The sequence below is a fragment of the Larus michahellis genome, chromosome 11, assembly GCF_964199755.1.
Source record: "Larus michahellis chromosome 11, bLarMic1.1, whole genome shotgun sequence".
NCBI lineage: Eukaryota > Metazoa > Chordata > Aves > Charadriiformes > Laridae > Larus > Larus michahellis.
In genome coordinates this window covers 18,643,921-18,664,191 of record NC_133906.1, presented here as the reverse complement: position 1 = coordinate 18,664,191, position 20,271 = coordinate 18,643,921, and the positions used below count along the sequence as shown (strand labels likewise).

General features: G+C 55.5%; 1 protein-coding gene across 1 annotated transcript; it reads left to right on the top strand.

The window, feature by feature from the left end:
• The first annotated feature begins 9,346 nt into the window (after positions 1–9,346).
• On the top strand, positions 9,347–19,815 carry SPARC (secreted protein acidic and cysteine rich). Its single transcript, XM_074603819.1, has 10 exons — positions 9,347–9,714; positions 15,775–15,844; positions 16,048–16,098; positions 16,280–16,364; positions 16,812–16,933; positions 17,184–17,304; positions 17,490–17,623; positions 17,793–17,941; positions 18,644–18,792; positions 18,994–19,815. Exons 2-10 carry the CDS (start codon positions 15,788–15,790, stop codon positions 19,020–19,022), a joined length of 897 nt encoding a protein of 298 aa, XP_074459920.1. The 5' UTR covers positions 9,347–9,714; positions 15,775–15,787; the 3' UTR covers positions 19,023–19,815.
• Positions 19,816–20,271: the final 456 nt, after the last annotated feature.

The window sequence follows — 20,271 nt, the reverse complement described above, 5'->3', positions numbered from 1 at the left end:
AGAAGCCAAAAAAGTAGAGATGTGGCACATCCAGAGTCCTCCCCGCTGGCTTTACAACTGCTGGGGGATTTTTAGCTTTCCAATTTCGGGAAAGCTTGCCCTGCCTGCCTTGAGGTCAAAATAGGTCAAAATACGTTCAAAGCAAGAGCATAGGAAACCAGGAGGCCAGCTCTGACTCTTTAAAGGCTCTACACTGAACTCTTGGCTCCTCAGCAAGGGTCCATGTGCTGAAGACAGAGATGTGTATCCCCAGGTACGGATCACCATCCTTTGCCACTAGCACTGGCCACCTCCACCATGAACCTGGTGGGGACAGCCGGAACGACAATTCCTGGCGTGGCCAGAGGAAAACCAGAAAGGTGGGGCCCCTGCGGCCCACCAACTATCTCAGCTAAGTGTCTCCAAACCCCTCCTGCCACCCACTTGCTTCCCTTTTCCCTTTAGAGTCCACTGCTCCTCTGAACAGGGTCTCAGCGTGCCAGCGGAGCGGTGGGTGCTCAGCTGCATGCCAGGCAGCTCAGCAGAGAGGCTGTGATAGCAAGAAGCCAGCAGACCTTCTCCGTGAGCCTCCCAGAGCTCCAACAAGCAGCAGGAGCCGCACTTGGGATAGATGCTGGAAGGGCCACTTTGAGGCAAAGGGAGCTGGGCACGAAGCAGCACCGCTCTCTGCCATGGAAAACAATAGACCCAACCCAATGCAACGCGGGAGGGGTTTAAAATTCATCCCTAGGGCGAGATAACACCGAAAAGCTCCAGCTGTTTTTTCCAGATTTACAAACCCAACAGAGGAGCTGCCAATTCCTGCCAGAGAAGCAAACTTGCTTGTCCGCGTAAAGCTGTGAGCCAGGCGTTGCTCCCCACGCCTGGCATTGTCTCTCTGTCCCCCAGGCTGAGCAGCAGCTCAGCCCCACAGCGTGTGGGGGAGTGGGGACAGAAAGCGTCCCTGTCCCCGCACTGAAACGGGCCCTCCCAGGTTTGCAGAGCAGAGCTTGCTCCCGGGCTGGGGGCGAGTGGCTGGATCCCGCTCCCCGACACGTCCGCCCGGGACCACGCTCCAGGTGCGGCCATCGGTAGGTGCAAAAAGAGGGGCCGTGAGAGGAAATCTCACTCCCTGTTAGTCCCTCCCTTCCTTTCTTCCACACAGAGCTCCAGCCAAGTCAGGGGGAGGGATGCACTTTCTGATTCCACTGGAAAAGGTTGAACACAGAGGGATTTGGGGAGGAGACAGAGAAGGAGGTGTCCTTTCCCATCCAACCTTTCCAGCCCACCTTTCCACCCAGAAGCAGCACAGATTCCCCCGGTACCGCTCACTATTTCTAATTCCTTGCAGGAAGAACGGCATGGGAGACAAAACCTTGAGCGAAATGACTTCAGCGTCAGTCCAGGCACACCTCGGGCAGAGGGGACCTTCGCTCTTCAGGGTTTATCGGGGGAGAGGAGCAGAAAAGTAGCCCTTGGGCGCAGCAGGAGCCAAGTCCCCTCGCCCGCTGCACATTCACCCTTGCTGCCCACAGCTGTGTCGGCTTCTGCGTGCATTAGAGAAGGAATTAGCTGAACACGTCCCCGGCAGGGGTGGTGTGAGCTGCCCGCATCCAGCCGGGTGACCAGCCATAATCCCACAGCGCGGTGTGCTCTCCCTCCTGTTTTGCAGCTGCGTATCTCCAGCAATACCCAAATTCCCCGCACCATCCCACTCACCGAGAAAGCTAGTGTTTTCCTAATTTCTCCGTTCCCACCTTTTCCCCAGAAAGTGAACAGCAGAATTTTTTTATTTTGAACGTTCACGCCATTAAAAATCCACCCCATTAATCCTGGTAACAGATCCTGGGCGAGCTCTCCCCGGGCCGGCGTGGGCAGGCAGATTAGTGCAGGAGGGAGGATGCAGCAGGCAACTTTGGGCAAGTCTGAAATTAAGGGGCTGGGAGGAGGGGGGTGACATCGCCAATGCTCACGTCTCACCACTGTAATTTTCTCGTTACTCTTTGCAGACACCCGATACGATTAATGTTCATTAGCAGCCTCAGCATCACACAGGGGATGCCAGAGGCCTCTCCAGAGCTCCCATCTCAAGGAAGATTTTTTTCCATGAGTTTTTCCCATAAAAGAGAATATTAAAAGGGAGTTCTCCAAATCTAATTTTTTTTTTTTTTTTAAACTGTGGTTCTGGTCCCTCCATCTCCTTAAACAGCTGCTGATAACAGACGCAGGGCGGACGGCATGGGGAAACGCTGCTAATTTTAGTGGAAGGTCCCAAGGGAGGGACCCAGGTCCAGGCCAGGAGCAGGATGGAAAGTCACAGCGTTCGCTCGGGGCCCCGCACGACCTCGCTATTTTGGGGCTGGCCACATCCCACCTCGCCCCGAGCCCACAGACAGGGTGCAGCATCAGCCCCGAGCCTTCCCACAGCCCAGCCATTCCTGCCCACAGCGCCGGCTCCTGCCAAACCCCGGCCAAACTAGACGGTGGTTTTTGAAGGGAAGTAAACAAGTTTCAGGGCTAAATCAAGATCCCCAGAACTCATCACACCGAAGCAATGATGGACGAGGTATTTTCTGCATATGCCCTCATATGGCAGCTGTGTTTTCATCCAGCTAAGGGGTTTGTGCCCTCTTGGGTTTCTTTTACCCTCTGAAATCCCATCAAGCTCCAGGCAGACGAAGCCAGTGATTCCTCCACTGACTGGCCCTTGCAAGGAGCAGAATATGCGTGGCCATAAAGATCTGAATTGCTCAAGGTAGGAAGATTTTAAGGGACCTGAACTCCCCAGGGTAAAATCCAGCCTGGGCAGGGGAGTTTACAGGGGCTCAGAAGTGCACCGGGAGATGATCTGGAGGAAGCCAGCAAGCAGACATGGCAGGGAGGTCAGCGTTCTCGCTGTCAACGTTGGCTTGCAGCGGCTGTGTTTGTAAATCACAGAGTCATCAGATGCTAAAATCCTTGAGCGGTTGTCAGCACTGTCCCTGCCCACCCGACCTGCCCTGTCCCAACAGCCCTTCACGTGGCTCCTTCGCGGCGGGGATGGCTCAGTCTCCCAAGACAACCCACCCCAAAGCCTTGCCGCCAAAAAGCATTTCCTACTGTCTCCCCTGTATCTTCTTTGCTTGCTTCTGAGTCTATCTGTGACTGGCTTGTTCCTCTCTACAGGATCCTTCCAAAAGCACACTGCCAAAATCAATCCCATTTTGTCTTCTTTAAGGGACACCCTGTTTACGGAGCCTCCTGCAGCCGACAGCCCGGCTCGTTCGTCTGGTACATCTCAAGCCGGGGCTTGTTCTGAAGCAAGCTCAGCTCCAGCAGAAAGTGTCAGAGCAAGAGACTGAAAAATGCAGATTCTCAGGGTAGATACACGCAGGCTCAGCCGGGGGTGGCCCCGGGGACCCCCATGCTGTGCCCCTGCCTGCTGCGCCGGGAGGTAGCCACAGATCCAGCACGGTCCGATTCCCATCCAGGGATGCTGTGAGCTGTGCTAGAGGGGACGTGGCCTGTTGGGATCCCTCTGCACAGCGTGAAGCTGCGTTGCCTGCCTTATGCAAGAGCAGGGCAGCCGGGCTGTACGGCTGGCAGGGGACCGGGACAGTGCTGGGAGCACCGAGCTACACACAGACTGAATTACTGTGGGGCAGGGCTGGCCTGGAGGGGGGAAATATTTTGATAGGGTTTTGCCAGCAACGAGGGTTAATAAGAGGACAATAAAGTCCTGTTCTTCAGCCTCCACAGGGAGCTGCTAAGCTTTCCAGGCTTTAATTTAACGAGCAGCCCAGCCTCCCTGTCACCAGCGTGCCTTGTCCTCCCCAAGACCATCTTTCCCTGCTCCTCTTTGCCTCCAGCAATGCACAAGCCTGGAGCAAAGGCAGCCATTCCTTCAAGCCCATGTTCTCAGCTACCATGCCCCCGCAGCCAGCGCGTTATGCTGGTGACAACACCAAGCCCTGCCGCCTGCTTTGCCCCAGCCGTGATCCCCATCCAGGGCAGCTCTGCCCCTTCCCCGCTCAGCCCCGCCGGAGACTCACCAGTCTGCCCACCGCATCGCGTGGCATCCCTGGCAGGGGAGACACCTAAATGGGCTCCCAGCAAAGACATGACCCAGGAAAGCCACTCCTTTCACTCCCAAGATATAAGGTTGTGGGGCTAATTAATCTTAATTAAAGGGGTCTGATTACCAATGATTGTGAAGTATGTAGCCAACTCATCTGAGAGCCAAGATCTTCTAAGAGGACCTCACACTCATAGCCTAAAAAAGTGGATGCAGCTGGCCCCAGAGAGCCTTGTGAACCCTGGCATTTGCTTTTCTGTTTTTTTCCTCACCCGTGGTTATTACCGCTGCTTTCCAGGTGGTGTTTGGATGTCCCAGAGCTTGCAGAGCTTCACCTGGGTACTCCCATCAAGGCTGCCTTTTAGGAGAGATTTTCAGGCTGTGTTTATCCATGCAGAAGAGCTGCCACTGCAGCCCAGGAGCTTCCCTCTCCCCGCATGTCCCAGGGGCTTGAAGGTGAATTCCTGTTTATTTCCTTAAGCAGCTCTATTCATAGCCTTCAAAAGCTGCCAAGCCGCATCTGTCAGGCCCAAGAGGACTCGAAAGTGCATCTTAGGTAAACACCAGGAGCAAGGTGGGACTGCCTGGAGTTAGCAGCGTTTGCTGCGCTTCTCCCTTGGAAGCTTTATTGCCTCTTCTGTAAGTCACAGGCACGTCTCCAACGCGAGGTCTCGAGCAAAAGTGAAGTTGGGCTGAGACACCAGACTGTAATTCAGGCACACAACATCTCCACGTTCAGGATTAATAGAGAACAGTCTCCTGCAGCAAGGGAAAAGTCCTTTTAGGAAAGGCAACAAGGTCCTTTGGATGTCAGAGGTATTGGACTAGGACCAAGCTCAGCCAGGCTGGATGTGCCCAGACCACACATGGGAGCTTCAAAAGTGTCTGAAGACCTGTCCTGTGTGATGGTGCCTGGTGTGACGGCTCCAGGCAGTGCTGTGGGGACCCTGCCACAGGGATGCGGTGGGGGGCTATAGCCAGAGGGGTTATATTGACCACCTGCTCTGGGTGTAGCTGGGGGCAGGCACAGCTGTGATGTGCAGACCTGACACCCACCGGAGCATCCAGGGCAGTGTAGGGACAGCTGGGGCACACAGAGATCCCTGCTTGTGCCACAGCTGGGGAAGGTGGTGGCTTTTTTCCCCTCTGCTTCTTTGGGATCAGAGTGGTTTCGGGGGGACAGATAAGCTTCTCCCAAGCCTGCAGCCCCACATGTTTCCAAGTGAATGAGACGAGTATTGAAGGTGTAGTTTGAAAGAGGTGGGGGAGAGATACCTCCCGTGGGGCGTGGGAAGTGCTTTCCACCAGAAGCCCCAGGACACAGCTGTGAGAGCCCGTGCACACCACGGAAAGAGCGAGCAATCCCACAGCAAGCCTGTCCTGCCTCCTGGCTCCGTAGCCTGCTCCCGGGTCGTGACTCACTGCAGAGCCACGCACAGCTGCCTTTCCACCCCCTGCCCCGCAACCCTCTGGCTTACAGCTGAAAACCTGCAATGACATCCACTGCTCCTTCTCCATCTGCTTCTGGCAGAGCCAGCACCCCGTTTGCCTGCATCGCCCCATTGAGCCGGCTCACCCCCAGTCCATCTGCAGAGCACTGGGGCTCAGGCTCCCCCAGTCCAGGCACTTGGCGGGGTGTCAATTGCTCCATCTGGAGCAGGCATCAGTCCTACTGATGAGCCTGGGGGGAGAGTCCCGTCCTACTGTGGGGAAGTCCCTGCCCCATGCAGGACAAAGACAGCCACCCTCGGGCAAGTTCCCAGGACAGTTTGGGCTCATGCTGCCCCGTGCAGATGGTGCATCCCAGTGGCCATGAGTCTGCTTGGCGTGAGTCTAGAGAGCCCAGGCTTTCTGCCTCTGAGCTGCGTCTGAAATGGAAAAAACCAGAAACCCTCCTGCAGGACCTGCTGACACACTCGCAGAGAGCAGGAGAGCTGTGACATTCCTGGGATAAGCAGATTCCTGCCTGCTCTGTAGCTACTCGTCTCACTCGTCTTTTCCTGAGCTGGGTGCTGGGTTCCCACCCCGGCGGCCGTTGCCTTTCCCCGCGCTGCCCTGTGTCTGCGAGGAGCTCAGCCGCCAGCCACACGCCCGGCGATGAAGACTGAGTAAATGACATTTCCACAGGGGTTGCGGGGCATCCTGTTTATTTATATGCACTTTGGGCTCATTGTTTTGCAGCGGCCTCCACCAGCAATTAATGCAGAAACATCCTCTCTAGAAAAATTCATTAGAGAATCCCTCCCAGAGCAGAGAGAAGGAAGGGCTCCTTTGACAGGTTTGTGACGAGACAGCAGGGCTGTTAATCCCCGCTTGTATTGTGTCCACCAAGCCGCTCACTTGCGTTTCTCTCCTTCTCTTGCGGCAGAATTGTTCCCCTCTTGGAGAGCATCAGGGTTTTCTCAACTGCGCCAGCCCAGATCTGCCCAACCGGGCTTAAAATGGCATGAAGAAATTTGGATTTTGGACTGGGGTTAGCTGGAGTTCAAACCTCAGCCCTGCAAAACCTCTTGCCTTGGCTGTAAGCTGAGATCAGGCCTCAAGGGGTCTTGTCCTGTTTGCTGTTTCCATCGGAGTTTGTGCTGTCACTCGAGCCCGGAGCCCTGGCGTGCATCAGCTGTGCCTGGACCACCCTGCTGGCATGTGGTCGGAGACCCCGAGCTGGACCTGTGCTGCGAGGGCTCCTGGCGCTGATGAGGCCCCTTGGGCGATCTCCTACACAGCCAGTGCCCCAGACAGCATAAAATGACCTTCCAGCATGTGCGAGGTCCAGTTTTCCTCCTGGCAGCCTGACATCTCTTTGCCGGCCCTGCTAAGCCGGCAAAGCGTGGAGAGGGCTTTTGAGGACTTCCCTTTGCAAGCGCTCGGTCATTTCTGGAGCTTCTCAAAGCTCCTGAGATTAAAGAGTCAGCCAGTCCTTTCAGGCTCTTGTTTCCCTCTCCGTGCGATCCCCCTCCGTCCCACTGCTGAGAAGGCACCCCCGGGCCTGGCAGCGTGTCCCTCACAAGACGCGGGACCCAGCCGTCCCCACCCTGTGCACGGAGGACCGTGAGGACTCCTCACTCCCACCCACCCGGGGGCTCACTGCCGCGAGCTTGGGGGCCGTTTCCAGATGTGACTGCATCACTGCAGCAGGCTGCTCTTTGCTTTCGCTCAAAACCAGGGTTTAAGCCGCCACGTATATAAAGAAATCCCTGTTATAATTATCTTCCTGGCACTGTCAGTTGTCTAAGCCCTTAGAAGAGGGCTTAGCTTCAGGCTACAGCGAAGAGCACTAAGCAATTGCCACGTTGTCAGTTAGAAAAGACGTGGTTTCTTTTCTCTTCTGGTTTTTTTTTTTTCCCCTCCCTAAAATTTTTTCCAGATGTCTTTTTTTTTTTTTTTTTCCTTAGGAGAAGTACCAGCAGCTGTACAATTTCAATGCGAGCCGTGACTAATCCAGCGCAGAGAGCATTCAACGAGAGCATTCAAATCCTTGGGGTGCGAATCAGGCAAATGGAACTTGGGCTGCGGGGGGGGACGTGTGACCTCTGGAGCCAAACTGGACCTATGGGTGGCACGGAGCCACACGTGGGAGCTACGGATGCTTGTGGTGGGAGGAGAAGATGCTCCAGATGCCACAGGTTGTTGGCTGCGTTAGAAGAACCCATGGGGTCTTAGATAGGATCACAAAGCTGGCCTCCACATGGACTCAAGGGGGTCATGTGGGGTATTTCTGGATGTCTCCGTGAGCGTTATCGCCATCCAAGTATCAGCACCCAGGGATGGCTTTTGAGCGGTGTGTAAAGACGAGTAAACAAAATTGTGTAAAAACAAGTAAAGAAATGGGTGAAGAAGACTTTCTTCTCTTGTTCTTTGCCACCAGCCTCCGGAGCTGCCTGATCTCAGGGATCGACCGTCTCACTGGGAAGTGGTGATGGTTTCTCACAGCCCCCTTCCTTATCTTTCCCCTCCCCTTTCCTTTTCTGTTTTGATTAGTTTTTGTTTCTCGTTGGCCATATGGACGTTTAGTCTTACATCTGTTTCTTTCACATGCAGCAGAAGTGTCGTGGGGCCGGAGGAGGAGCGAGCTGATAAAGGATCACAAATCACAGAGTAACAGGTGTCCTACAGAGCAAGGAGCCAGCACGGCCCAGCAGGTCAGGACAGGCCAGTTCCTACATTGACATCTAAATCCTCAGCGACATCGGTGGGAAGAGTTAAGCACCCACATCAGTGTCTCAGCCCCTCTCAAAGATAGCGTGTAATCATGAGGAACGAACCCAAACCCCTGGCAGCCAAGACAAAACATGAAGTTGCGTTTTGTTATGGTCTGGGGTGTCCTTCACCCAGCATCCGCAATCAGCCGGCTGGTGCCCAGATGACTGGTCCCCGGTCCTGCTGGCTACACGAGCCACCCTCTTTCCAGCAGCCCCTGGAGTGCAACCTTGCGTCGCCCGGAACGGGGGGAGTGTTGGTGCCACAGGTGGGTCACAGGCTGCAAAGAGCGGGACTATCTGCAGTGGTCAGGACAGCCCTGTATGTCACAGAGACACACCTCAAGGACGCCCAAATTCCAGCAATTTGACAGCCTCTCTTTTTTGGCTGCTGGTTTTACTTTGCAATGCAGTGGCGTGGCCATGCTGATGCAGAAAGGCCTTGGTGCAGATGAACCTTAAGTCCTCTCAGTCACGGTGAGATGTGAGGAGAGAGGAGCTGGGTTTTCACCCTGAGCATAGAGAGGAACATGGGAAAAGTCAACTCCGAACAGCTTCGCTCTGTGGCTGCCCCTGGCTGGGCAGCTGCTCCGGCTGAGTTATGATCTGTGAGGTCAAAATACTTAGTGATGTCTGAAGAGAAGATCGGATTCAATGGACCAGCAATTTTGACTGTGAGTTTTGCTCAATCAGTCCAGATCTGCTGGACAATAACCACAGCAGAGAAACCAATCTGCTGAGGGTCACGTCTCCCAGCACAGCTCTTCTCTGCCTACTTGGAGCATATTTCAGACATGTCATAACTCACCCCACTCTCTGGATCATTCTTTCCTCTCCCTCCCCACAAGGCAGTCCCAGGTGGCAGCAGTGGTAGGAGAGAGGGTGGAGGAGCGAGGACTCTCCTGCCTTCCTCTGTATCCCCCTGACCCTGGGAAACACCAGCTCAGGGACTGAACTTGTGAAATGTGAACTTGTGAACCGAAGTGACAGCATTTAACATTTTAATTGCAGTAGGCCAAGGCGCCAGGAGGTGCACAAAGCAAGCACAGAGGTGGTATTCCTCCCTGCTCCCCCTGTGCTGTTAGTCTGAGAGCGCCAGAGAACTGACAAACTCATTGCAGTAGTGCAGGCAGCTGCTGCGGCAACGACTCTGCTGGGAAGGTTGTGCTGGGGGCTGATGTGTCCCTGTGAGAGACCCCCGTGATTTCCAGCCCCCCGCTTGATTTCTCTGGTCTGTCCTTTGGCCCCAGGCTGCGCCTCAGCCCGTCTCTGGGGCGGGGTGGGGGGGGGACCGGGGACTGCCCACCGGGGAGAGAGGGAGAGGAAGAGACCGATTTGGAAAGATAGCGAGGAGGAGGAGGAGGAGAGGCAACGGGAAACCCAGCCCACCCTTTGGTTTCCTCCTGCCTCCTTCTAAAACCTGCAGATTCCTCCAGCCCGTCCAAGAGCCTGAAGTGTCCTCAGCCCTGCTGCCGGGACTGCGAGGTATGGCCTGAGACCTTCGCGTTTGCCTTTGCCGTGCTGTTTCTCCCGGCGTGGGGGTCCCGATAGCCCCACTGGCGGGAGTCCCTGTCCCGGGAGCCACTCTCCTCGTCCATGGGGTGCAACTGGTGCTTGGCAATGTATCGCTCGGGGTCCCACGGCATCCGTATCCCCACCCCGAGCTATGCATTTAGAGGCTTCTCCTGACTCTTCTCTTTCTCCTCTTTGCAGCATCTCCGCTCCTAAACTGAGCTGTTACTGTATTTCCCCGCCAGCTTGCCAGCTTGAACACTTTGGTGGCATCTGACTGTAAAGCTTTAACCTGCCCTGATTTTTCTCTCTCCCTCCCTTTATTCCCCTCCGGGTTTTCAGTCGTGGGGTATTTCCTTAGCGAGATGCGTGAGACCAAAGTCTGGGCACATCAAGCCAACCCGCAGAGCAAATCAGATCTAGTTATAAACCAGTAAACCCGTCCCGATTGCACCCAGCCTGAGGTGCGTTGGCAGGTGATGTTTTACTCACCGGAATATCTAGAGGAAGAACAAAAGAGTTGGTGACTTCATTTCAGCATTTTTATTTTTTCAGCACAGCCGCCCCTATTTCTCCTAAAAAAAAAAAAAAAAGGAAAAAAAAAAAAACAGACACTTGGCTTTTTGTTCCAAGCTGTCTTTGAAAGCGTTTCAAGTCCTGCTGCCCTGGTTTGCTGAACTCCAGCTGATCAACTGTTAGAGAGACGGAGGTTGCAGGAGAGGCGGAACAAAGCTCTTTTGGGTTTGGTTTTGTTTTTTTTTTTTAAAGTTTTAAGAACTTGGGCTCAGCCAGAGGGAATTTAAGTCCGTGCAGAAGAGCTGAAGGCTCCTTTCCTTTAAAGGCAGCCGCTGTCCTTCCCGTCCCGCTGACGTGCGTGGCAGCCTAACTGCTCTTTGTGTCCCTGCTCTAAGAAAGCTCCTCTCTGCTGCATCCAGCCAAGAAAAGGAAACTTAACGGGATGGGGGCCGAATTCCCACCCAAACCGAGAAGCAACAGTTTCAAGTTGGAGTGAAATCGGGGGCACCGGGAAGGTCGCCAGTACTCCCAGCCCTCAGTTACCACCAACTTGAAACAGCCCAAAAGCTCAGCAACCCGGCAAAAGGACAAACGTAAATCGCAGCCGTTTGTTAGGGTCGATCAGGCGAGTTTTAAGCAGAAATAAAAGGCTGTCGCGTTCTGCGCAGCAGTTAAAGCCAAGCTATTGTCTGCCACATAGGCAGGAGCAGGGATGCGGGCGGTGCTGGGAGGGGGAAGAGGAGAACTAAACTTTTCAAACTTTTTTTCAAGCCCCTCCTTCCCCAGCCCTCTGCTCTTCCATGACTCAGCCCCAGAGGAATGTCGGCTCCCATGGAAACCCTTTCTGGGTCCTCTGGTCGAAGGGATGTCGGGGCTGTTATCGCTGGAGCGGCTGTGGCAGGGCGAGCCCAGGGAATGCTTTGAAGACGGTTTGCATTTTTGCAGGATATTTAGCGGACAGTTTCCTCTCTCTCTGCTTTGTGGCGCTGTGCGAGATCAGCTTTCCGTATCCCCCGGGAGCCAGGGGCACCGCTTGCACCTGGCACAGAAGTATCCCGGCTGCTTTTGGCACTGCCCCACGTCCGTTTCGAACAAAAGAAAAAGCTCAGGCAGGACAGCAAAATGCTGCATCGCCTGCCCTTCTGACTGAGGTCTGCCAAGCGCTCCTCCATGCACCGCATCGGTACTAACTTAACTGTTTCCCAGCGTGGACGCAATTTGCAACTTAGACAGACTATGACGGCTTCGAGCCAGCACGCCCCGATGGTGGCATTTGGGCTCTTGCCCTTATATCAATAAGCCCTGTGAGATCTGGAGCCTTTGTAAGTGCAATCAGAGCTGCTCAACCCCCTGCAAGGGGGATGGGTTAGTACAGCGTTGTGATGTAGACGTGTCTTTAGTGACTCTGCATGGACAGATGCGGTATTTAGACTTTTTTTCCTGTGTTTTACTGAGTGAGCGTGCAAGCGTGTGCCTGAGCTAAAGGGAATTTCACTTCCATCTAAACCTAGCTTGGCTTTCGGAGCCTGCCCGCTGCATGGAGGGGACTGTGCAGGCGGCAGGAGCCAGGCTGGCTTCTGCCCAGCCCTCTCTCTGCTCCTGCCCTGTTCCTCTGTGACCCCGTGCAGCTGCAGCACATCTGGGCGAGCCGGCACTCCCAGCAGCACAGCCTGGACACGCAGGGACCTGTTCAGCAGGGACCTTTATGGGGACTCACGCAAACAACTCTGACTTCAATTCGAATTTTAGCCTGGGAGTGTTTACCTGGATAAGTCAAAGCTCAGAGGGTCTTGCTTGCATAGCCAGGTCAGGGCCCAGATGGTGGCGTGTCTCTGTGGTGGCCACGCTTGGTCACCCATCTGCAGCTTGAAAACTGTGGCCCATGGTGGGATTTGTAGGCAGAAGCTTTTTCTCAGCTGGTCCAGCCTTTACATTCAGTCTGAGGTGCTGGGGCACGTCGGAGCCTGCAGAGCCTTGGAAGAGCAATGAGCAATGGAGGGTGGGTGCAGGAGACCCTGCGGCTGGGGCTGGCTGAATCCTGCGTGGCTGGGCTGGGGTGCCGGTAGGGAGCCGAGACACGGGAGGGTTTTTGCCCAACAATTACCCGCTCCTGCCCTCGGCTGCTGGCGATGGGAGGTGGCAGCACTGCCCCTCACCCCCCAGTTAGCGGTGGAGGCAGCTGGGGTTATCCCAGTGGCCTCGGGGAGGAGCTGTCAAAGTGGCCAGGCAGAGACTCCTCCCCACGCTAACGTGGCATCCCGAAGGGCTTATGCAACCCTGGCCAGGGCCAGCACCACATGGGCCACGCTCCACCACCCATGGAGCCTCCTCTGGAGGCTGCACCCGCCTGGTCCTTGTGCTGCCCCAGCCCCCAAAAGCCCCCAGGCTGGGCAGGAGGAGATGTGAGGGACCAATAGACCCCAGCGGCACAGACTGTCCTCTTCCCCAGCAGGAGAAATTTATGTTGGTGCCACAAGGTCAGGGGAAGGGAGGTAAAGGGATTGCCAGAGTAGCCTGCCTTGAACTTATGGAGGTGCTGAGGCTCAGCCTCAAACCTCTTTACACCCCTTGCCTCTGTTGTTAGGGACATGGCTGCAAAATGCAACAAGCAGCCAGCTCTGAGGGACAGCCTGGGCCACACTAAGAAAGTGGACCATCCAGTGGGGTTTATGGAAGCCACAAGACTCTATTTACACAGCGACTGGGAGCTGAAGCCCCTGCTTAGGATACAAGTGGGGTCAAGCATCAGAAATTCCGTGCAGGCCATGGGTCCTGCAGCCCATGGGTCCCAGGCCCTCCTCTTCACCATCGGCAGTCAGGAGGGAAGGTCTGAGGAGGGATAGTGACCGTGGAGGCTTCTCTTATTTTATATTCAGCAGCCCCCTTTGTGCCCATGACGTGCTGGTTTCTGGCGTGTCTTGCAAAGCACTGGCTTCTGTTGATTCCTCTAGGATACAGAAGGTGTAAGTCCCTTCTTGCTAAAATCCCTTTCCTAGTCCTGTGTTCCTCTGTCCAAAATGACCCCCTGCTGCGCCCCATTGCTCTGCCCCTCACGCTGCCCGCTGCCCTCCACGGGGCTCTTGCAGAGCAGTGCCAGGCATTTCCAGAGCAGGGCCCCTCGCAGGGATCCCCCCGAGCCCCTCCAGTTGGGGGATGGATGCTGAGCTCATGGTATGGCCCAGCTGCCAGCTCCAAAGAGCATCTTCTTGGACTGCAGGACCATGCTAGATCCATAAGGAGGGAGACTTCCACCATGGGCCAGGCTCTTCTGCTGGAGCAGCTCTGTCCCCAGAGCTCCTGAGCTGTTATTTCAGGACTTTTGACCACCAGGAATTCAGGAAAGACCATGCCTTTGCAAAACAGTGAGGTGCTCACAGACATTGCAATGTCTTCTGTGCACAGGCTCTGCTTCCAGGAGAATGTTATTTTTCAAATAAACTTGTTTTCCCATCCCTGGCACAAGACAGCTCTGCAGAGCTTGTTTGCTCAGACCCTTTCGTGCTCCTTCTTCATCCAAACACAACACTGGCAGCTCGGACTGTCTGCTGGCTCCTAGCAAGCATGTAATTCCCTGACCCCGGTTTACTGCATGCCCAGACTTTGAAATTCAGGATTTTTTGGGACTTGGGGAAATGATCTGAGAGGGTCTTGGTCTGGGGTCGGGTTCCTCTTAATGCCATCTTCCACGTGTACACGCACTGTCCTCTTCTCCGGGCTGGGCACTGCCGTGTTTCTGCCCAACGAGCATCACTGAACCTCAGAGCGTCTTCCAAAGCAAACAAGGCCCTTGGGAGAAGCCCAGGAGGAGCTTTTACAAGCCAGGGGACGGCAGCAAGGGAGGGGATGGCCAGATTCACCAGTACTTTTCCACCTGCCTCCCCCAAAACCACCTCTCCTGAAGTGAAGAACCAGTGATGTCCGCTGGCAAATGCCAGGAGAGCTCTCAGCAGCCTGCCGAGCAAATAAAGGCGAGGGGAAGGGACAGTTTGTACCGAGTGGGAGAGGGGGGAGCTGCTCAGCTGCAGCCCCCACAGAGCAAATGGACTCATCCACCCCCACCCGCAGCCCCTCTCCCCACAGGTCCTCTGTCCCCACCACCCCATGCTCCCAGCCCTCCGACGTCCCTGCGAAGCTCCCTCTGTGCCCTGACACCTATTTTGCCCAGGCATCCAGCCAGGGCTGGGTGAGGCGCTGAGGTTGGAAGGAGGATTTCGGCCTCTGCGTGGTTGAACCTTGCTAAATTAGGAAGCACAGCCCAGCCTGGCTGGTGCCCTGGCAGCACAGCGTTGGCATGGTTTTATACCCGGAGAGATGCCATGCGTGGGGAGGAAGGGAAAGGATGCACCGGCAAATTAGATATCCATCCGTGCTCCTTGGGAGAGAAGAAGACACCTTGTCCAACACTTTCTGTCCCAGCAAAGCCATCCAGGGCGCCGGCGGGCTGCGATGCCCCGGCCACGCAGGTGGAGCGGAGGAGGGCGAGCGGAAGGGAGGCAGCGGAAGCCTTGGCAGGTGGACAAGTCCCCTCGCTGGCAGGAGACAAACCGGGGGGTGTTTTGCTCTCCTGGCAGGCGGAAGGGAGCGCGCAGCCCTCACTGTCAGGAGTGGGATGCCACCAGCATACTAAGCAGCCAGCTGAGCTCCTCGCTGCCCTCACACAGAGGGGCTCCATCCTGCCAAACAGGAACTGGGGGGGACAAGGACAGGGCGATCGCACCAGCTGCGCTCTCCTTCTGGCTCGCATCGCGGCCGGTGTGAGCTGGGCTGCCTGGCTCCCGCATCCTACGGAGTCCCTGCCACAGCCCAGACCGAGGGTTGCAAAGGCCTCATCCTCCCGGAGCTCATCTCCCAGCAGGACACAACCCCAAAGCATCCTGGATCCCGCAAACCCACTCTGGGGACTCTCAGGTCTTAGGAGGAAAGGGAAAAACTACAGCAGAGACCCCAACATTTGGGGGTTCTGGGGATAGGGGACGGGTCGCTGATACCCCTAGAGATGTCTGTGTCCGTGTGGGAAGGGATTTTCTACAGGTTTTTATTCTCAAGTGCCCCATCTCACTCTCTCTCTGTTCTCTCTTTCCTTCTCCCACTTTCATTTTTCCTCTGATTGACGAATAAAATGGTAGACAGTTTCATTGCTTGTAGCTGGGGTTTGTATCAGGGGCTTTTAACAAGAGAAATTTTTTTTTTTGGTTCGAAAAAAACCTCCTGTGAATTACAGGGGAGCTACCATTTTGACTGCAATTTTTCTAAAGGCATCCAGGGAAGCAACAGAAATCTAAACCTCGATGTCCCATTTTGCAAAATCAAAGGAATTTGTCTTGGAAACATGATTTGGCTTAAGGTCTCGGCTAGAAAAGCCAGCATGTGGGTCGGTGATGTTGAACAGACAAGGAAGGAAATAAAGAGAACGCCCTTTTCGGAGTGTCTGACTGCCAGCCGTGAGCTCAGCCCTGAGCCAAGCGGCACACGATGGCCTCCTTCCCCTCATCCCTCCTTTTCCTCTCCTTTATTCAGGGTCTGCTGAAAGATGAGGGCCTGGATTTTTTTCCTTCTCTGCCTGGCAGGCAAAGCCCTGGCAGCTCCGGTAAGTACAGGAGAAACGGAGCCTCTCTGCTCTCGGGGTTGTCTGTCCGCTCTATCTGATGGGGATTTTCTTTTATAATGAATAAAACCCTGAGGGATGGGGGAGAGGAAACCCAAGGGTGGCCCTGACATCTGCCCTGGCAAGTCACCCCCTTGGCACTGTCCTCCCCGGGGACCCCAGCTCACGGTCCTTTTCCCCTGCAGCAGGAGGCTCTGCCCGATGAGACGGAGGTCATCGAAGACCCCACCACAGAGGTAGGTGACTCTGCTCCTCCTCGTCACCCATCCCTTGCAGCACCCGCTGCCTTGGGAAGAGCACCTCCGAAGCCCAGGGGAGCGGGGGCAATGGGCTTGGTGGGGGGGAGCTGCTCTGCCCCCCAGGAATGGGGCCGAGCTCTTTGTGCACCCCCACCCGAAACACTGACCTCTTTTGCAGGAGCCCGTGGGGGCTAACCCTGTCCAGGTGGAGGTGGGAGAGTTCGAGGAACCCACAGAAGATGTAGAGGAGATTGTCGCTGAGAGTAAGTCGCTTTTCCCCTGCCCTCCAGCTTCTGCCCTCCAGCAGGCAGAGACCCCGTCCCTTCCCCGGGTTGACAAGCTTTAGACGCTCCAAACAGTGAGGGGTTTCTTTGGGGAACAGCTGTAGCACAAGGACGATGTCAACCTAGAGGCACAGTTAAAAGCAAAAGAAAGAGGTACATGACGTCTATCCAGCACTGGATTCTCCATAACCTCTTATTTTGCCACGGAAAAGCCATTGAGTTGTGTGGCTACAGAAAGGAGCCCAGGCTTAGCCCAAGGGCTAACATGGGCCTCTGGAAACACCCACATCTTCCTAATGCAGGGAGAGCTGCTTGGGGCTGTCCCTGGCAAAGTCTCTGTCTTCCCTCTGTGCCGAGAGGCCCCGGGGCAGCTCGTGGGAGGTGGGGATGGGGCAGGCTCTGACTTTGCTCCCTGCCCTCTCCCAGACCCCTGCCAGAACCACCACTGCAAGCACGGCAAGGTGTGCGAGGTGGACGACAACAACTCGCCCATGTGTGTGTGCCAGGACCCCTCCAGCTGCCCAGCCACCGCCGGCGTCTTCGAGAAGGTGAGGGCAGAAGCTGCTTGATGGACCGGGAACGGGGAGGGACCTCACACGGGACATTGCCAGAGACGGTGGGGGAGACTGTCAGAGTCAGCGTGGCAGGTCCCCATCTGGTCTCGGCCAGCAGTGACCAAGGAGCCATTATCCACCCCAGGAAACAAGTTAAACACCTCATTTGGAGGCTCTCTCTGCTGACCTCGCAGCAGGGCTGGGTTTCACTGTCCCTCACGCAGCATCTCCCCTTCCTGCGCAGGTCTGCGGCACCGACAACAAGACCTATGACTCCTCCTGCCATTTCTTTGCCACCAAGTGCACCTTGGAGGGAACCAAGAAAGGACACAAGCTGCACCTGGACTACATTGGGCCTTGCAAATGTAAGTGGAGCCATTCCCTTAGACAAGAGGACCATAACCTGAGCACAGCCCCCTTGCCCATGGGCTGAGGGAGAGCAAAGGTCCAGGCAGATGCAGGGCTGAGGTGGGGAGGCGCTGGGGCTGCGTGTCCAGGGTCTGGGGCTGCATGTCCAGGGGCTGTGCTGACCACCGTGTATGGCTTCCAGTCATCCCTGCCTGCCTGGACACAGAGCTGACTGAGTTCCCCCTGCGCATGCGGGACTGGCTCAAGAACGTGCTGATCACCCTGTACGAGCGCGATGAGGACAACAACCTGCTGACCGAGAAGCAGAAGCTCAAGGTGAGGGGCTGGGGAGGGAACTGGGAGGTCACCCTGCCAACAGAGCCCAGCACACGAGGGAAACCCATCCAGAATGATCTGTGGGCACCTCATGTAAAGCCCTTCTCGGGGCTCCCCGTCGCACACCATTCCCCTGCTGACAAGGTCTCCCCGGCCTCTCCTACGACAGGTGAAGAAGATCCATGAGAACGAGAAGCGCCTGGAGGCCGGTGACCACACTGTGGAGCTCCTGGCCCGTGACTTTGAGAAGAACTACAACATGTACATCTTCCCTGTGCACTGGCAGTTCGGGCAGCTGGACCAGCACCCCATCGATGGGTGAGTGATGGCAGAGCTGGATGGGGACCCCCACCAGGACCCTTTCCTACCTGAGGACCAGGGTGATTTGGTGGCAGAAGGTGTCAAGGCTGGAGATGTGACAGAAGTGGGTGGCTGGTGGCAGAGTCACAGGCAAAGCCCTGTAGAGGGGTAACCCCTGCACACATCTGGCAGGGGCTGGGGCAAACCAGGCTGGGGTAGAGGCAGTTTTCCTTTCTGCAAAAAGCTCTTCTGCAGAAAGAGGGGCCTCCCCCAGCCCCAGCTGCTCCCGTCTCCCTTGGGTGTGGAGTTTCTGTCTTCTCAGATTTACTGTCGTATGATAGTTCCCTGAAATATCTTAGTCCACAAGCCCCGGGATAAGTTCAACAGCTGAGATCGCAGCTGCTGGCTTAGCTGTGAGCTGGAGATGGGCACGAGAGCGAGCACACACACAGACCCATGGTGGGGGGGCAGGCGGTGAGGACCCCCAGGTGCTGGCTATTTCGTGACTAGCACAGACGGTTGCAAAAGCAGCCACCAGTCCTTGACCTTCACGGCACTCAGTGGCGGGTACTGGGAGGGCACTGGGACAGCAGGCAAACCAGACCAAGAGCTGGGGCCAGCATCTTGCCCCGCGCTGGCCCCCACGCCCAGCAGAACTTCTCCCCTCCCGTGGGAGGGCGGCTGGCGGGCGGCACGTTGACCATGCGGTCGCCTCGGCAGGTACCTGTCCCACACCGAGCTGGCCCCACTCCGTGCCCCCCTCATCCCCATGGAGCACTGCACCACCCGCTTCTTCGAGGCTTGCGACCTGGACAACGACAAGTACATCGCCCTGGAGGAGTGGGCCAGCTGCTTCGGCATTAAGGAGCGTAAGTACCGAGTAGGGAGGGAATGGGGGTGGAGGGGACACCGAAAAGCACCCCCAAAGCCCCCAGTCGGGATGAAGCAACGCATTGCAGCTGGTCCTGGGGAGGGAAAAGCAGGGGAGGGCGTGGAGGGGGGATGGCAGGAGCGGTGGGACCCTGGGAGCACCCTCCTCCTAACCGCGTCTCTCTCTTTTCCTTCCACAGAGGACATAGACAAGGATCTTGTGATCTAAAGCCCCAGCTTCCGTCTCTGCTGCCAACTTTGTCTTGTTTTAACCTTCCCACTTCCTTCGGTTCTTAAACCGCTTTTGTTTTGTTTTTGTTTTTTGTTTTTTTTTTTCCCTGGGAACAAGGTGCTAATATAGATCTAAATGTATGTAGTAACGGTGCTAAGAGAAATAACAGTCCTCGTTCATAGCCTAATCTATCACCACTAGATTACTCACCCGGCTGTTTCCGCACGCTCTTACCAGCCCTTTCTCTCTCCGACGTGTCTTTACCATTGACCGACCCTGTTCCTGTCCTAAATATCCGCTCCGTCTCTGTATCCGCTCTCGGAACGACTGCTCTTAACTTCTTACTAACTGCACGTTCTTGGACACACCAGCGCAGACACAAGGACCTCCCAGCTGATCCCTGATCCCCCCCTCCCCCAGTTACAGACCGCCAGCGAGGGACCGCAGAGCCAGAGGACGTAGGAGCATTGGGCTTTTTGAGCAGAGCAGCTGTGGGTGACGTGGTCACCCAGCTCATGGTAGGGGGGATGGAGAGAGGTGAGAAGGATGTAGAGTGGCAGGATTTCGTTTTCCTTTTTTTTTTTTTTTTTTTTTTTTTAATTCCCAGGGCTCGAATTTAACAATCATTGGGCACAAAAAATAAAAGAAAAAAGAAAAAAAAAAAAAGGGCTAATCAAACAAGCGAATAGGAAAGCGCACAAAATTGAAAACAAATAAAATGAAACGCATCCCATCCTGTAAAATCCCCTCGAAAAATAAAGGTTTGAAAGTGCTACGTGCTTTACCATTACTCAAGGATCGTACTGCTGTCGTGTTTTCTGTGCTGGAAAGAGAGACTGGGTGCGGCCGCCGGTTCCCCCCGGGTGCGCGTGGCTGGACCTCGCCGTTGCGATTCTGCTGTAGCTGAGATAAAGCTCTTGGCTCTCCTCAAATCACGGTGCCCCTCGAGCACTTCCCACCTCTGCCTTGGTCATGCTTAAATTCCAGCCCTGCTCTCCCAGGGAAGCTGTGTCAGGCTTGGAAGGGACATTTCTGCCCAGAAAGAGGTGTGCTTGCCACACGCTCGAGGGAAAGGCTGTGATGATATTTTTTTTTCCCTGTTGTGGATTTTGGGGTTTAAGTGATGAGGGGGAGGGAAGGGAGAAGGTATTTGGATTTTGCTTTATAGAGAGGGTCCTGAAAGCAGCGAAGGGATGGTTAAGTCTCACAGGCTGAGAACTCTTTTTTTTACCTCTGAATGTTCTCT

What these genes read in the sequence shown, in the direction of transcription:
- SPARC (XM_074603819.1), top strand. Translation starts at nt 15,788, where the DNA reads ATGAGGGCCTGGATTTTTTTCCTTCTCTGCCTGGCAGGCAAAGCCCTG. An exon ending in TCGAAGACCCCACCACAGAG is followed by an intron (nt 16,099 to 16,279) that starts GTAGGTGACTCT and finishes CCTCTTTTGCAG; the next exon opens with GAGCCCGTGGGGGCTAACCC. An exon ending in AGAGGAGATTGTCGCTGAGA is followed by an intron (nt 16,365 to 16,811) that starts GTAAGTCGCTTT and finishes GCCCTCTCCCAG; the next exon opens with ACCCCTGCCAGAACCACCAC.